Source organism: Cyprinodon tularosa, unplaced genomic scaffold (genome assembly GCF_016077235.1).
Source record: "Cyprinodon tularosa strain WSP-4 unplaced genomic scaffold, ASM1607723v1 ctg197, whole genome shotgun sequence".
NCBI classification, from domain to species: Eukaryota; Metazoa; Chordata; class Actinopteri; order Cyprinodontiformes; family Cyprinodontidae; genus Cyprinodon; species Cyprinodon tularosa.
In genome coordinates, this window is record NW_024038720.1 from 1,316,957 (window position 1) to 1,333,191 (window position 16,235).

Consider the following 16,235-nt stretch of genomic DNA (forward strand, 5'->3'; position numbering starts at 1 on the left):
TCATTTGCAGCTCTTGTCTGAATTATATAAATACTCTTATCAGTATCAGTCAGTGTTGTGTGTGTTTCTTGTTGACAGGCTGCTGGATTTGGGTTTGGCATCGCCATCTCAGGTGGACGAGACAACCCTCATTTCCAGAGTGGAGAGACATCAATTGTTATATCTGATGTGCTGAAAGGAGGACCTGCAGAGGGTTCACTTCAGTAAGCTGTGGACTATTTCACTGTCGATTCTTTTTTGTTTTTCATTTCTCATAATGTTTAACATCTCGTATCTTTTTGGTTTTAGAGAAAATGATCGAGTCGTTATGGTGAATGGTGTCTCTATGGATAACGTGGAGCATGCGTATGCTGTTCAGCAACTACGCAAGAGCGGCAAAAATGCAAAGATTGTAAGTTCAGCACATCTTACTGAATGTTTTATATCATCATTACTGTCTGGCCTGTTTCATAAATAAGGGAAACCTGATATTAACCAACTTTAACATTCAAAATATCTCTTTCTTTCCAGACTATTCGTCGGAAAAGAAAAGTACAAATCCCAGTTTCCAAGCCCGGTGATAGGGAAACAATGTCTGAGCATGAGGAAGAGTACAGCGATGAAGATGAGCGTTATGATCGCCAAAGGCGTCACACGCGTGAGCGGAGTAACAGCGGGAGGCGGGATCTCAGTCCCTCGAGGGAGAGAAGCATCTCACCACGATCTGATCGCCAATCGCGAACCTCATCTGCTCCTCTCAAGCCTTCCAAGGTCACCCTGGTCAAATCCCGCAAAAATGAAGGTGAGTTTTGATCGTTTGGGTTCAATTCCCATAGCCTCCACTCTGGCTTCCTGAGCAAGACCCTTAACCCCACACTGCTGCCTGGGCACCCCATGATGGCAGCCCACTGCTTCCAAGGGGATGGGTTAAATGCAGAGGTAAATTTCTCCAATGTGAGATCAATAAAGTTAAATTTCTTTAGAATCACTTTAAAATGGGCTAAAGAGAAAGTAAACAAACCAATCATTTGGCAGAAAGAAAAGGGAATTACTACTCAAAGTTTCTTATATTAGCTGCCAGTTAGATATTATAAAAAAAGAATCCAAATACCATAAATTCCGGACTATAAAGCGCACCTGATTACAAGCCGCACGCTAATTTTAGAAAGAAAATAAATTTTGTACTTTTATAAGCCGCACCGGATTTTAAGCCGCAGGTTTCCCACATTGTATGAGATATTTACAAATAAAAATATTTTACGTTAGCATTTCTTAACGTTTGATTTAATCCATATGATAAAAAAACAAATATTATGAACGTTTTTTTTTTTTTTTTCAAACTACCTGTAACACATTTTAAAACACATGTGTCGGTAACACGCAAATAACGCTGCATGTGCCGGGACTTTTAATTGAACAACGCATTGAACAGAACATTGCTGCCGACCAGGAAAAGTCCTTAATCATTTTCTTCTTCCTCCTGCGCACTAAAAGTCCTCTTCCTCGGTGTCTGAATGGAACAGCTTCAAGATGCTGTCGCTGACTTCAGTCTCATCCTTGTCGCTCTCACTTGAGCACTCGCGGTCCTCTTCATCCCGCAGCAGCCCAGCCTTCTGAAACCCGCCGGTGATGCTGGATGTTTTAACACGGCTCCACGCATTGAGAACCCACTGGCAGACATCGGTGAAAGATGCCCTTCGCATGCGGCCAGTTTTGGTGAAGGATTTCTCGCCACTGGTCATCCACGTCTCCCACTCACTGCGCAGTGCCACTTTAAATGCATGGTTCACACTGATGTCCAGTGGTTGCAAATACAGCTGCAATTGAGTTTGTCCTCTTGATGGCAGCTTTTACAGAATCTGTAATATGGGCCCTCATGCTGTCCATCAAGAGCAGTGCTTTTTTTTTTAATGAAAAAATCCCCCCGGACGCTTGCCATAGCACTCCGTAAGCCATTCCTTCATTAGGCTTTCTTCCATCCAGCCTTTCTTATTAACTTTCACCACGATTTCTTTTGGGATTTTTTCCTTTGGCATTGTCAGCCGCTTAAAAATCACCATGGGTGGAAGCTTTAGTCCGGATGTTGTGCAGCTCAGAACACAGGTAAAGTGCGTCCTCTCGTGACCCGTGGTTTTTACTGAGATGGACGAGTCACCTTTTTTATTAACAGTCCGCATGAGAGGCATGTCATAAGTCAAAGGTACTTCATCCATGTTTATAATTTCATCTGGCCCGATGGAATGCTCCGCTATCTTTGTTTGGGTGAAAGTACGGAAGAGAGCGAGTTTTTCCTCATAGTCGGGAGGGAGCTGCTGACACAACGTCGTGCGCGCCCGGACCACCAGGCCTTTTCGTTTCATAAATCTAAAACACCACGATGGCCCACCTCTGAAATCTTGAATTTTCATGTCGGTGGCTATTTCTTTAGCCTTCAGCCTGATCTGCACGGTGGATACACCGCGGCATCCCGCTCGCTGTGTGTTCACCCAGTCTTCAAGACAGTTTTCAAGCTCTGGCCACCTGCTGTGATTACCTCTGAAAGCTTTCGTGGTCTTTTTGCACCGAGTCAGTTCCTCACGCTGTTGTCTCCACCGTCTCACCATCGACTCATTTATCACAAAATGACGTGCGGCAGCTCGATTTCTGTTTTCAATCGCCAGATTTATTGCCTTTAATTTAAAAGCGGCATTGTATGCTTTTCTTCGAGTATCCATGTTGAGGGTCAATATGAATGACTGATTTACAAGACTGCAAATAACAGTGAAAGTGAGAATTATGTATCGCACAATTTCATTTGACCTCTCTGAATATCCATCAATTTAATTGGTCTGTTTTTCGCGCCATGAAAAAAAAAAAAAATTTATTAGCCGCACTGTATTATAGGCCGCAGTGTTCAAACAGCGGGAAAAAAGTAGCGGCTTATAGTCCGGAATTTATGGTACAAGAAACAAAGCTATCTGAGACCCACATTTATAGTGTAATATAGATGCTCACTGTGCTGTTTAGAAGCCCTCAATAAAAACTGATCCTGTCAGTGAGCCCCAGGGCAGCTGTGGCTACAATGTAGCTTGCCACCATCAGTGTGTGCTTGTGAATGGGTGAATGAATGTAGTGTAAAGCGCTTTGGTCAAGTCTCCTGACTTGAATAAAGGCGCTATATAAGTACATGCCATTTACCATTTTATTCTTTCAGAAAAATTGTCATGTTATTTTTTTGATATTTCTATAATAAAATGAATATTATCATTATGTTGATTACATACATGTAGAGAAAGAGAGAACGGCAAGGTTGTCCTAAATTGGTTCTTGATCTTCAGGAAGGAAATGAATAAGACTTAATGGTGTTATTAGCATTTTATTTTTCTTGGTGAGAAGCAGTCTGCTTTGCAGGTAAAGTTTTCCATTTGCGACTTGTGAAATTTAGAAGTAATGTGTGGAAATATTGGAGTTTTAAACTTGCATAAGTTAAGTTCAGCTTGCACAAAAGGTTTAGTGGTTATTTCAGACGGTAAATAGGCTCTTAATCTAACCTTGTTGTAATGTTTTGAAAACAGAATATGGCCTACGGCTGGCCAGCCACATCTTTGTGAAGGACATTTCCCCAGAGAGCCTGGCTGCCAGAGATGGAAACATCCGGGAGGGAGACGTTGTGCTAAAGGTGAGCCTTCACATGGATTGGCCAAATTGTGGTGGAGTAAAACAGCAGTGTATTTAGTCTCTGTTTTTGGAAAAACTTTTTGCTTTCATCTGTAAAATGTGGTTCGCACATTATTCTTGACTTTTGCTTAGTTTGCTTGTTTGTAGTAGAGTAAACTATACTTTTCTGACAGTCTTTGGACTTTTCTCGGCCTATGTGTAAGCGGATTGATCTCCTTTAGCCTAAAATCTGGGCAAAAAATGAAAAATCTGAGTGTAGTTAGTGCCTCCTCTGTAACAGCAGACTGCAGCAGTAAACCTGTGCCGTTGGTTTAGCTTCTTGTGCTGAACTGCTCCTCCCACTCTGGCAGATCAATGGCACGGTTACAGAGAACCTCTCGCTGATAGATGCCAAGAAGCTGATCGAGAGGTCAAAGGGGAAGCTGAAGATGGTGGTGCAGAGAGATGAAAGAGCCACGCTGCTCAACATTCCAGACCTTGATGATAGCATCCCGTCAGCCAATAACTCAGACAGAGATGGTGAGAATAAGTAATGAACGACTGCAGCTAGTGCAGGATTTAGAAAGATCTGACAGCAGTTTTATGAGATGTAGAAAACCTTTTAAAAACAGTTTAAGTAGGTTTATTGTTATTACTTTTATATGTCTTATGGAAACTAACATATAATTAATTTCACTTGGAAAGACATTTCAGAGATCCATTCGCTGACATCTGATCATTCCAACCGATCCCATGGGAGAGGTCAATCGCGTTCTCCTGACAGGCCGGACACAGCGGACCACCTCCGTCACTCTCCTCGACAGATCAGCAACGGCAGGTAGGCCAGCCTCACACATGGCTGCAGATAGGCTGATGGGATGTAGCAGTCACATGTGAAACATCCGTATATCCTTATAGCCAGTCCATACATCATGTCCACACCCACAGGTGAGCGGGTGCTGAGTAAGCACCTCGGAGCTCATTAATCAGTATGTGGAGACGTATCATACACAAAGCATCGTGTTCCCCATGGAGCCATCAAATGCCTTCCAGTTACAGCTTTCTGTGGGACTGAATCAGCAATGAAAGCAGAAATCAGTTCAGCTGCTGTTTGACTATGAGATGTTTGCCGAGATCCTCAGCTTTTACTCCTTTGTGCTCCTTTCCAGTGATTACTGTGTAATGAACACACTTTGAGGCCATCTTTGCAGTCAGGTTGAGCCTTTTCTGTTATTTCTTTTTTTGTAGAAGCAGCAAGTTCCCTAATGTATAGATTGCGAAATATATTTTGCAGCAAGCCTAAAAATGCAGTCTGTGTCCCACCTGGGTATTGAACAGGATGACTGTCCACCTGATAAATGAGGATGTAGGAGTGAATGCTTATTATGGTATCTCTTGCAGTTGGGACATATGGAATATAACCGATTTAGCTGCAGTGAGCGTGCCTTTTACTTTGATCTATAAAAAGAATAGATAACAGCAAGGCTTTAAAAAATTAAGTCAGGTCTGAACTACTAATGTCATACACTTTATCATACAAGTTGTTTTTTTTTTCTTCTATATTAGTAGTAAATTGCAGAAAGCCTTTATAACTGTAATCCTGATCTAAACATTTGCCAGTTAATTTGTAGCACAATAGACTTGAGTTTTTGTGATTTCTCTTTTTTCTTTTTATTGATGTTTTCATTATATTGAGTTTCACTGTAGGGTTTTTTTGGCCTTCATTCACAGCTTCTATTGATAGAAATGTGCAGAGAGTATAAGGGGGCAGTTATTAAAGGTCCAGAAGGTAGCTCTCTACCACAACGCCCCAGGCATCCCTATTTTTTCAACCAGAGTTTATATACAAATATCAAATACAAACAAACTTTTCTTAGATTAACGGTTAGCTGTACTAGAAAGCAAGTTGTTCAGAGTATCATTTTGGATGTAGGGCTTTTCCAACCTTTGCTGTCCAGAATGCATTGAAGGGTTCAGGAACATTGCATCTAAACTCAAAAGGTCAACTCTGTTTAATCCTCCATGGATCAAATTTAACTCAACAACCAGGGAATGGTGTAGCCTGCATCTTTGTATTTATTAGCATATTGAATCTCAAACTGGTTATTTCTAAAAAAAAAAAAAAAAAAAAGAAAGAAAAGGGAGAAAAACTGCTATCATAAGCTAGCAGAAAATATTGATGTCCGACTGAAGGCAGCAGAGACCAAGCAGGAAGGAAATCTGCATTTTAAACATGCTAATCCATGCTAAATGTGTAAGCACTTAAATATCTTCAATAGATCTATAGGGAATGTACAAATGCATTTAGACAGCATGCAATAGTGGAGATTTTAGTGCCTCTTTAACTTCAGTACACTTATGCAGTGGTCAAAAAACAATCCCACATTAAGATATAGCTGTTTTTAATCCATCAACTACACTTAATACAAGGCAGATGGGTGTTCATATTCAGCTGTCGGGGAAAGGGTTACTCTGTAGATCTGTTCCCAAGAACATTTAAAGATTAAATCATGAAGTGAAACATTGTCTTTTTTTGGTAATGCTTCTAAATAAAGAACTCAAACACAGAGATTTAAGATAACTGAGATTTATTAGATTTATTCATATAATGATTGAACATCGCCCTGATTTCTTTGTTTTCTTGATTATAAGATGGATAAGAGGATATCACTGATCGGTTCTACACAAAGTGAGAAAATGACGATAAAATGTGTTGTAGCTCATTGGTATTTATTGAAAGAAAAGAGAAGAATGCAACCTCCAACTCTCCCTTTATTTGAACATTTTAAGACTTGGGATCATTTATTTCTTCTCCTCAGGGTAGCTTTCTGTTGAATTAATTGTTTGTTTTTTATCTGGACACTGTCGCATATGTAAAAGCAGCATTATCTTTCATTTTTATATATCCCTCTGAAGTTGAACATGCCTTTTTAAGCCTGCTTCGTATTACAGGCATAAACACATCCAAAAAAACAAGCGCATACTGAAACATCTGCTGTTGTAGCAAGATGTCAGGTCACTATGTTTCTGCTTGTTTAACTGGCTTTTTAGCTGCTAGTCAGTAGATTAACCTTCAGTGCAGCTGAATTTATTTGGTGTTTCAAACTGTGGTTTTAATGCTGCATAAGGACGCTGCTTAGATTGATTACTGTGGCTAGGGAATTCATGAATGTTTTATTTTAGCTCTTTAAACATCTTGACTATTTCCATGTAGAAACATTTTAAGGAGCTTTTTTCTTTTAATATATGTGGCAATATATTTTTCAGCATCACTAGACTGATATAAAGGAATCCTGCTGCTGTCTCCCTGTTAAAGGGGGGTTGAAGGAATTTGACATACTTCCCACAGTGTTTGGATACATCTGATTGGCTGAAAGGCTTTGGGAAATTCTTTCCATCAAGATGGATATCTGCTCCTGCCCTTTCCTAAATACGACATTAAAAAAACAACATTCTCATTGAGGGTTTGTCGGCGAGTTTATGTTCGCTCTTTGCATAGGAAAAAACGTTCCCTCTGTTGTTTTTAAAAGGAATTAAGATCAGATTCTCCTGTTTAGCATCATGGTTCAACTTAAAGATGCACACATGTGAGTAAGATGTTATTGTCGTGCCGTTGTGGGATGTATTTGTTATTGCTTTATTATCATGTTTGTTTGTTATATGCTCTGTAAGTTGCAACAAAAAATGACCTCGTTTAACACTCAGTTTTTTTTTTGGTCTGTTCTCTTGTTCATTTTTTTTTTGGCAATGTGAGGAAAATGTACAAGCAAGGGAACAGAACAGTGGGTTCTGTCAAACAGTGTTTGTCTCTATAACGCTTTTTTTTTCTTTTATAACATCATTCTGCTGAAATAAGCAAAAACATTGAGCCGACTCTGCCGTCCCACCTTTATTTTATTTTGAGTCTCTTCTCACTCTTGTTTTGATTCATGATTTCTATGCACAAGGATGCACAACCCAGGCCTTTAGCTCTGTTATGTATGTTCACTATGCTTCCCTCATTAACCTCTCTTCCTCCACTCTTCTGCTCTATTATTTCGCTTGCATCCAAATCCACTAATGTTTAATTGTAAAATTGAATTGTATACAGAGCTGCAGGAGAAAATCAGGAACCTAGAAAAGGCAAAGGCTGCAGCTTGTCATTACATATAAATGCATGTGCTGTTCTGCTTGTCTCGCTGCGCTGCATCGTGTTTTATTTGTTATGAAGGATTGTACTCTGCATGGAATATCTTTATTTTTTCTCCACATGGCTGAAGGAAAATAAGTTTGGACAGGCATGAGTGATGGTGAGCTGGTTTCCCCTACTGCACCTTCACATTTCTATTCAAAGGCTTTCTAATTCAACTGAAGTGTTTTGGCGGCAGGGAGCCATGTGACCAGATTGTAATCCAAGCATTGTCTCAAACTGCAGTTTTCTTTATCTAACACCCTGCTGGACTCACACGTTTTCTTATCAGACACTTCTGTTGGGAAGTATATAAACTAGAAGTTTGTTTTATGAGCCTCATTCTCTTTGTGTGTTTTACTGAGAATTTTACTTTAGAAAGATAAACAAAACAAGTTATTTCTTTCCTAAACTTTCATTGTTTTATTTAACCACTCTTAACTTTAACTCTTTTGGTTAGAATACAATTTAAAACTATTTGAATAAAATCAAATGAGGTGATAATCTTAACTTTAAATTAAGTTAATAAATTATCTTCCAGCTGCAAATCATTATTTTAACTGCTTATTGACCCCCCCCCCCCAAAAGCGTGTCCTTTGACGTCCTCCTTGTTCCACTCAGTTTCCTTTCTGTTTTGTTTTTTCTTCCTGCCAATGTCTGCAGAGGACAAAGCTGCTAAACAAAGACTTGTTTTGTACAAACCCCCCCCAGAGAAAAGAAACGTCATTCCAATCTATAAAGACATTTTTTAAAACTGTATAAACTGATCTTAGTTGCTTTTGCAAGTAATCTAAAATAGAAGATGTTTTTGTTTCAGTCATCGGAGTCGAGACGAGGACCGCATCTCCAAACCAGGGGGCATTTCCACTCCGGTGAAACTCTTTGACGACGGGGTTTTGTCTCAGGCCAGCGACCAGGCCAGCTCCAGCAATGACAAACAGTTACCTCCTCTGCCTGGTAAATAGAAGCCGTTTGTAATATAAAACGTGTATTGCTTCCCTTTACTAGAGTTCACTGATATTATCCTAATACAAGCCCCTAAAGTTACACCATCATTGTTTTATGCTAGACCAGATAATTTTCAGTTTTGTAGCGCACTTACACCCTCTTTGCATTTACTTCAGAACCAAAGCCAGTTTATGCACAACCCGGTCAGCCGGACGTGGACCTGCCTGTCAGCCCATCTGATGCCCCAGTGCCCAGCGCTGCTCATGACGAAAGCATTCTTAGGTAAATTATTCAGCTATTTTTTTTATTCACTGAACAGATCAGTGGAAAAGCAGCATGAGACGCATGCCAAATCGAGTGCACTAATTTTTCACCTCAATGATATTATCCCAAACTGGATGTCTTATATTGATCGTTTTTAATTTCCTTTATTTACCAACATTTGTTCCCTTGTTTCTGTTTTTTTTCTTTGTCTGCAGGCCAAGTATGAAGTTGGTCAAATTCAAAAAGGGAGAGAGTGTTGGGCTGCGGTTAGCCGGGGGAAACGATGTGGGAATTTTTGTGGCAGGAGTTTTGGAGGACAGTCCAGCTGCCAAGGAGGGGCTGGAGGAGGGGGACCAGATTCTCAGGGTATGCTTCACTCCCTACTCTCAAACTCGTTTTTCATAGATGGCAATACTGCTGATGAAGAGACAGTATTCCTTTTTACACCTTGTTTCTCCCAAACTCATATGGCTTGAATAGAAAGAACATCTGGTCTTACTGTCAAGAAATAAACAATCCATTGATTCTGTCTAATTAAATGTGAGGTAAAGCTGTTGTTCACAGGCACAGTAGATCTACTTATTTGAAAGATCTTGGGAATAAAGAAACAATGTATCTTTTAGTTTATGAGTCATTCCCGGGATCGGTCTCCTATCAAAATCTCCCGTTGTTTCCAGAATGAGAAAACAATGGAGGTCCTTCTTTTACTTCTGACCTCAGAACAGTTGTCAGACTGTTCAGCTGAACATTAGTTAAACTCTGTTGATGGGATGATGGAAGCCCTATATGTCATTGCTGAACTCATTCTGATTGCATTTAACCTGCTTTAAAGCTCAGTAGACAAACTTAAAGCCTCTATAAAATAATTTTCAAAGGAATAATGCTACTGCATGCAGCCCTTACTTTGTGCCTCTCTGTACTCTTCCAACTGTACAAACACATCTCTGAGACTTCCAGGACATTGTTTTGCCTCATTAGGTGGTTTCCGGGTTGGTCACAGTGTGCTAGTGAAGATAAAGACGTGTAGCCCTTCTGTTTCTGGGAAGGATAGCGCTGTCATTTCGACATTCACTGACCCAGTCCATGTGTTTCTGATTCCCCTGCTGCCCCTCAAGCAGAGTCAATAAACAGCAGCCATTGTGTTTAGTGCAGCAGTAGGAGGCCGGGGCAGAAGGCTGCTTGCTTATTAGAGGAATTCTCTGATGTGCTTCTGCTGAGATGCTTTTTTTATGTTTGTTTATTTTTGTTTTTTGTCCTCTGTCTGTGCAGCAAAACAAAAGTCCGAAACCATAGCAAAGCACAGTAAATACATCAATACGACTAGAATCTTCTGTTGCTGCAGCAGAATTTCAGTTCTTTTTATTCTGTATTTGTAGGTTAACAATGTGGACTTTGCCAACATCATCCGAGAAGAGGCAGTATTGTTTCTGTTGGATCTCCCAAGGGGAGACGTTGTTACCATTCTGGCACAGAAGAAAAAAGATGGTAAATTTAAATTATATTTTTACTAGTATGATCACATAAGAACCAAAATATGCATTATATTGAGATTTGCCTTTGTTTCATTTCAGTATATCGGAGGATAGTGGAGTCAGACGTTGGTGACTCCTTCTACATCCGGACACATTTCGAGTATGAAAAGGAATCTCCGTACGGATTGAGCTTTAACAAGGGTGAGGTTTTCCGAGTGGTGGATACACTCTACAATGGCAAGTTAGGCTCCTGGCTCGCTATCCGCATTGGAAAAAACCACCAAGAAGTAGAAAGAGGCATCATTCCCAACAAGAACAGGTAAAAGAAATGAGGGAGGTTGCATCTTTCCTTTTTACTTTCTGTACAGCTTGTTATGTGACTTTATGAAAAGGTAGAAGTTGAAAAGGGAACCGTAAATATTGTCTTGTATTTTCAACTCATATCTGGATTCATGTTATAATAAGTTTTTAATTGATGCTTTCTGAACTGGCAGATTTCATATTATAAAGTGTAGCGCTTTGTTTCAGTATGTGTAGATATGAGTAGTAAATATGTAGCAGTTGTATTTTGTTCATTTGCGCCGCCTCTAACTAGTAAATAGTTAGGAATGTCACCGTAACTGCCTCTCCTTGCGTTTACGCTGACATGCCTAACTATTTACTCACAGAAACTACCAATGTCAGTTTCCTAATGAAGCACATTTAAATTCCTGCTGCAGGTTTGACTGCAGTGATGTACATAGAAGTGATGCAATTAAAAAAAAAAAAAAAACACGATTAAAAAAGAAAATCAAAGTAAAAATCAATATTGTACACGCATTTTCTTATGTATTTACTGTCTTTTCGGGTTTAATTTTTTATTTATATCTCAAATTTTTTGTTTACTGTATTAAAAGCTGTATTTTACAATATGCTCAAAATCTATGTGTAGTCTATTTTTACGCGACTGACCATTTAGTATGTCCTTCTATGACTCCATTAAAGTTGGTTTATTAGCTACAGTGTCATGCAGAGACATTTTTAACCAAATTTTCTGCTTATAGAGCGGAGCAGCTGTCTAGCGTGCAGTACACCCTCCCTAAAACTCCAGGGGGCGACAGAGCAGACTTCTGGAGGTTCAGAGGCTTGAGGAGTTCCAAGAGGAATTTGCGGAAAAGCAGGGAGGACCTGTCAGCCCAGCCGGTTCAGACCAAGTTCCCTGCATATGAGAGGGTTGTGCTGAGAGAAGGTGAGTGTCTGAATCCACTGTAGCTGCAGTAAAACATATGTGGGCTTCTGCATGCAAACTTTTGTTGTAAGAATAAAAAAGTAATGTGAACTGAATGAGCTGTTGATGTTTATTACATGCTACTAAACCAAGAGTTATGCACTGAAGCTGGAAACATGCCATAACTGAGATGGCTTGTATGTTTATTCCTCATTAATCTGCCGTTGTTGGATCACAGCTGGATTCCTGAGGCCAGTGGTTATCTTTGGGCCGATCGCAGATGTGGCCAGAGAGAAACTGGCCAGGGAGGAGCCGGACATTTTTGAACTAGCAAGTAAGTAGTAAAGGGAAATCTGTACAATTATCACTTTATGCGTGGTTTCCTTGTATGTCTGTAGGACTGAGGCTACCTATTACACATCAGAGAAACAGTATTCTAAAGCAAAAGAAAAGTAAAAAGCCAGAAATCCAACAAAGAAAAAATTTCTTTGTTGGATTTCTGGCATTTTACTTGTACTTGTATATTTACTTAATGTCAAGTTGGTCTGAGTTCCACTATACTCTCAGATTTCAGCAGGACTTAATATCCGTTTTGATTTCCATCCTTATCTACCTCTCCTCACTTCTCCAAATTTCAAGCAGCTCAAAAATATGGCTTTCATTCTTACACTCAACTCAGCTGCGCTCTGATTCAGCCCACTCCCACCCAAGTGTTTCCATTCCTTAATGTTTGTTTGCACAACTCCAGTGATGTTTATGTAACTGTATTTTCTTTTCAGAAACACAGCAACAACAAGGAGGGGAAAGTATGTCACTTAGTGCATCAAATATATCTATATTTTTGTTTTATTTAAGTCAGTGAATGAAAAATAATCTATATTTACAAGTTTTTGGTGACTATTTCACCTAATATGTTAATGTTTAAACGACAACCATTGCTTTGTTAATGCATAGAGGGGAATAGCACTTAGTTTAATATGTGTGAATTTTACATCATTGTCAAGTTAAAAATCACTTAAAAAAAACTGTGATTTTACTAATGTTTGGTCATACTGACACACAACTAGCTTTCCCCAGACACTGAGATAGACTGGAGATGCTTGTTTGAGGAAAACCTAGTTATAAAATTGGATTTAACTTTAACAGGCTCTAAAAATGAATGTAAATTAGATTGATGTTGCAAAGAAGACGGTTGTTCTGAAGAAATTTGGCCCAGTGTCAGCAGTGATAAACAAGCACTCTGTCTGCGGGATCATGCATGTGATGGATTTAATAAAAATGTGACGTGAAGAGTGAACTGCCCCCCCTAGCTGTGGCTGTGTGTCAGTGTGACCTCCTTGCTTGTTCTTAGAGAAGTGGGCTTTAAATATTTTTCAATTTGTATGTAAAAAATGAGCCAAATGTTTCATTCAGTGGTATTCCCCTCACTAATACAGATTCTATCATAAAAGATGAAAACAGTAAGGCTGCATGTCAAGCTGTGCAATATAACATGCTTCGAAGAAAACAAGGTAGATGGTAAACATGCCCTAAAATAATATTTATGTTATGAATTTTTTACTTAATTACTCACAAAAATAAAGAAGTATTATATATGAGAGTAAAGTCAGACAATTTAGAGAAGATGGTTTGTATTTTGTTGAGTTAATTTATAAGTTATCTCTAACTTTTTGTACTTCAATTACCAGACAATCTTAGGTACACTTTTCATAGGGTAAAACAAAGTGTTAATTAATTATACATGCAGGGTAGCATCCTCCACATTTACTAGCATCCCCTAGCAAAAAATGTGTTCAAAAAAGAACCTTAAAAATAAATATAGCTTTTTTTTTAGCAGAGCATTAAATTTGAAATTCTTTCTGCAGTTTTTTAAAGGTGAATTTTGAAGATTTCCTTTACTTCCCATATTTCCTACTGACTATATGGTCCAAATTTACCAAATGTCTTTTGTTAGTTCTTTCTCTGAAGATATCGGCATGTCTAGGGAAGGCCTTTTTTTCTTCTTGCTATATTTTGAATAATAACGTCGCCTCACCTCTGCCTTTATTTATGGGCTTCTCCATATTAACCATATCTATTTTTTAGCTACATTTTTGTGTACTTCTATAGAAAGATATAATTTGCTTGGTTTAAAACCAAAAGATGCTTTTAATAAACATGATCTTTTAAGGAACTGCTTTTGATTGAGGCAGAAGTGATTATGCCAACAGCTCCTATTCCTTAATATGGGATGTTTTGCCATTAATAAATAGACAAAGATTAAGGTAACATGTAGTTGTGAGATTATGCTGATAGAAATATCCTCCACATTTTTAGATGGGATGCTAGTCAATGTGGTCAGTTCTGTAAACGGGACAAAAATGTTTTCAATGAGCTAGAATTTTAGCAAAGTTCAGGCTGCTGAATGTGAATGAGGAAAGAAACTCTGCAAAATTATTTAAACCACCTCTATCTTTCCTGCCAGTTTAATGCACTGATAGAAAATGGATCTTAGAATCACTATAAAAAAAAAGAAAAAAACTTTATTTTTTAGAAAAAAAAAAACAGTGATGAAGTTAGATCCCAGTGAAAAGAGTGCTGCATTATGCTTGAACCTCTGTGTGCATGGCTATATTCATCGCTCTTCACTAAACGTGTATCTTAGTGCGTTTTATAAACAGTGTTTGAAGGTCTTAGATCCTATTAGAAGTGAAGCTTATCCTCGTGTTTTGAGTCAGTGAGATGACCCCTCCCACCCCCTCATTTTAACGTTGAACCTTGTGTTCTTGGTCAGGAAACCGTTTCTTACCTTTGTTTAAAGTATAAACTTCTCTCCAGATCTCTGCTGAAATCCATAAGGCCTTTCAATGACACGCAGTCTCATTTAATCCCAAATGACCCTCCTGCTCTTGAATGTTTATATTTATTATCATTGAGCCACACATAATGCGTTCCATGCACTATAATCTACACCACTACGTGCACTTTTTCACACGCGTATTTATTAATCACTGAATTTCATCCCATAAACCCTCTAAAAATACTTAATGTCCGCTGCATGAAATTGGCTGCTGTCTTTATTTTTGGTATGTACTATGTTAACTGTCCTTATAGTCGTACATTTGTCCCCTCCTATTCTGTGAATATTGCGCTTCAAACGGCTCTATTTATGGGAGTTGACAACTGCACGCTACAAAAATGTCTAATTGGGGCAGAGGCTGTGTTTATTGTTTCATAATGGCCCATTTTTCCTCCACAGAGAGCGAACCAAGGGACGCTGGAACCGACCAGAAAAGCTCAGGCATCATTCGCCTGCATACGATCAAGCAGATAATTGACAGAGTGAGTAAAACTAAGATAGACATTTGCTTTTTGCTGCATGTGTTTTGATAAGTGAAACATGATTATATTTACAGCTCAATGCTGCCCACTGGTGGATAAATCTACCTAACAATGCTTGCTACACCTTCTTTGCTTTAGATCCACTTTGCTCAATATTAGATAAATATATTTGCAGTGGATATGATTAAATATGATTTTCTGCTCTTGAAGGACAAGCATGCGGTCCTGGACATTACCCCCAACGCAGTGGACCGTCTGAACTACGCTCAGTGGTATCCGATTGTCGTGTTTCTGAACCCAGACACCAAACAGGGAGTCAAGAACATGAGGACCCGTCTGTGCCCCGAATCCAGGAAGAGTGCCAGAAAGCTTTTCGACCGAGCGCTCAAGTTAAGGAAGAACAACCACCACCTCTTCACTAGTGAGTCTAATCATGGTTTCAGTGGCAGAAAGCTGCCACATTTAGAGGTTTTGTTTAAGGGCAGCTTGTTTGGATTTGGTTGGGTTTGTGGATCATTGTAGTACGATTCATCAATGCTTTTAAAAGAACGGTTCTGGTTAGAAAGGAAAATCCTGTGGGTCCAAGTAGGGGACGGCCTTTGATAGAATATGAATGAGGGCCTATGGCACAGGCATGTTTTATTGATGTAGCTTGCTAACCGTCGCAGATTTTAGTGCTGAGGAAGACTAAGAAACAGCTGAGTCAAACCCTCCCCAAGCCTCTAAACTTCTGCTTTAAACAGAGGAAGAAGAAAATGTATGAATAGTTTTTTCTTAGTGGATTTAGAAAATAACCTTTTTTGTTAATCTTATCTTTACTCTGCCTTGCAAAAGCATTCACAACCCTGGAGCTACTCTAATCTTGTCCATTCACAAAGTTCTTTGGGTAGCAAAGTAGGATGTGATTCTAAAATGGAAGGAAATGGTTTTGCTCCTTTTTCGGAAAATAAATGTAGCAAGTGTAGTGAGCATTAATATAAACCTATGGTAATACTTTGTAGTAGCACTAGTAGAATTTCTAGTGTGACGAAAACACGTTTGTGCTTTTTTTGTGTGTGAAAAATAGCTTGAGCTCAGTCAAATTGGATGGAAAGTATCATTAGGTCATCATCATCAAGTCCTGCAAAAGATACATTTTGAAAAAAAGCGCAGCAGTGGCCTTCTTCTTGTTTTGTTTTTTTCCAAAAAATTTTTTTGTTAATTTTTAAAAGTTGTACAGAAACAATTTCTCCCACCTGAG

The 16,235-nt window shown here is 39.0% G+C and overlaps 1 protein-coding gene across 9 annotated transcripts in view; it reads left to right on the forward strand.

Moving 5' to 3' along the window:
• The window catches only part of tjp1a (tight junction protein 1a), a 131,291-nt gene that overhangs the window by 101,963 nt on the left and 13,093 nt on the right, over nucleotides 1-16,235 (forward strand). For 6 of the 9 annotated variants that reach the window (XM_038283814.1, XM_038283815.1, XM_038283810.1 and 3 more), the window contains 16 exons: nucleotides 79-203; nucleotides 289-391; nucleotides 511-781; nucleotides 3,534-3,637; nucleotides 3,987-4,155; nucleotides 4,321-4,453; nucleotides 8,601-8,740; nucleotides 8,908-9,013; nucleotides 9,211-9,361; nucleotides 10,372-10,480; nucleotides 10,567-10,786; nucleotides 11,511-11,695; nucleotides 11,913-12,008; nucleotides 12,454-12,480; nucleotides 14,913-14,995; nucleotides 15,206-15,416. In XM_038283814.1, coding sequence (XP_038139742.1) covers nucleotides 79-203; nucleotides 289-391; nucleotides 511-781; nucleotides 3,534-3,637; nucleotides 3,987-4,155; nucleotides 4,321-4,453; nucleotides 8,601-8,740; nucleotides 8,908-9,013; nucleotides 9,211-9,361; nucleotides 10,372-10,480; nucleotides 10,567-10,786; nucleotides 11,511-11,695; nucleotides 11,913-12,008; nucleotides 12,454-12,480; nucleotides 14,913-14,995; nucleotides 15,206-15,416 — 2,233 coding nt within the window. The remainder of the gene's footprint in view (nucleotides 1-78; nucleotides 204-288; nucleotides 392-510; nucleotides 782-3,533; nucleotides 3,638-3,986; nucleotides 4,156-4,320; nucleotides 4,454-8,600; nucleotides 8,741-8,907; nucleotides 9,014-9,210; nucleotides 9,362-10,371; nucleotides 10,481-10,566; nucleotides 10,787-11,510; nucleotides 11,696-11,912; nucleotides 12,009-12,453; nucleotides 12,481-14,912; nucleotides 14,996-15,205; nucleotides 15,417-16,235) is intronic. The other 3 variants (XM_038283811.1, XM_038283817.1, XM_038283818.1) reach the window with 1 other exon arrangement.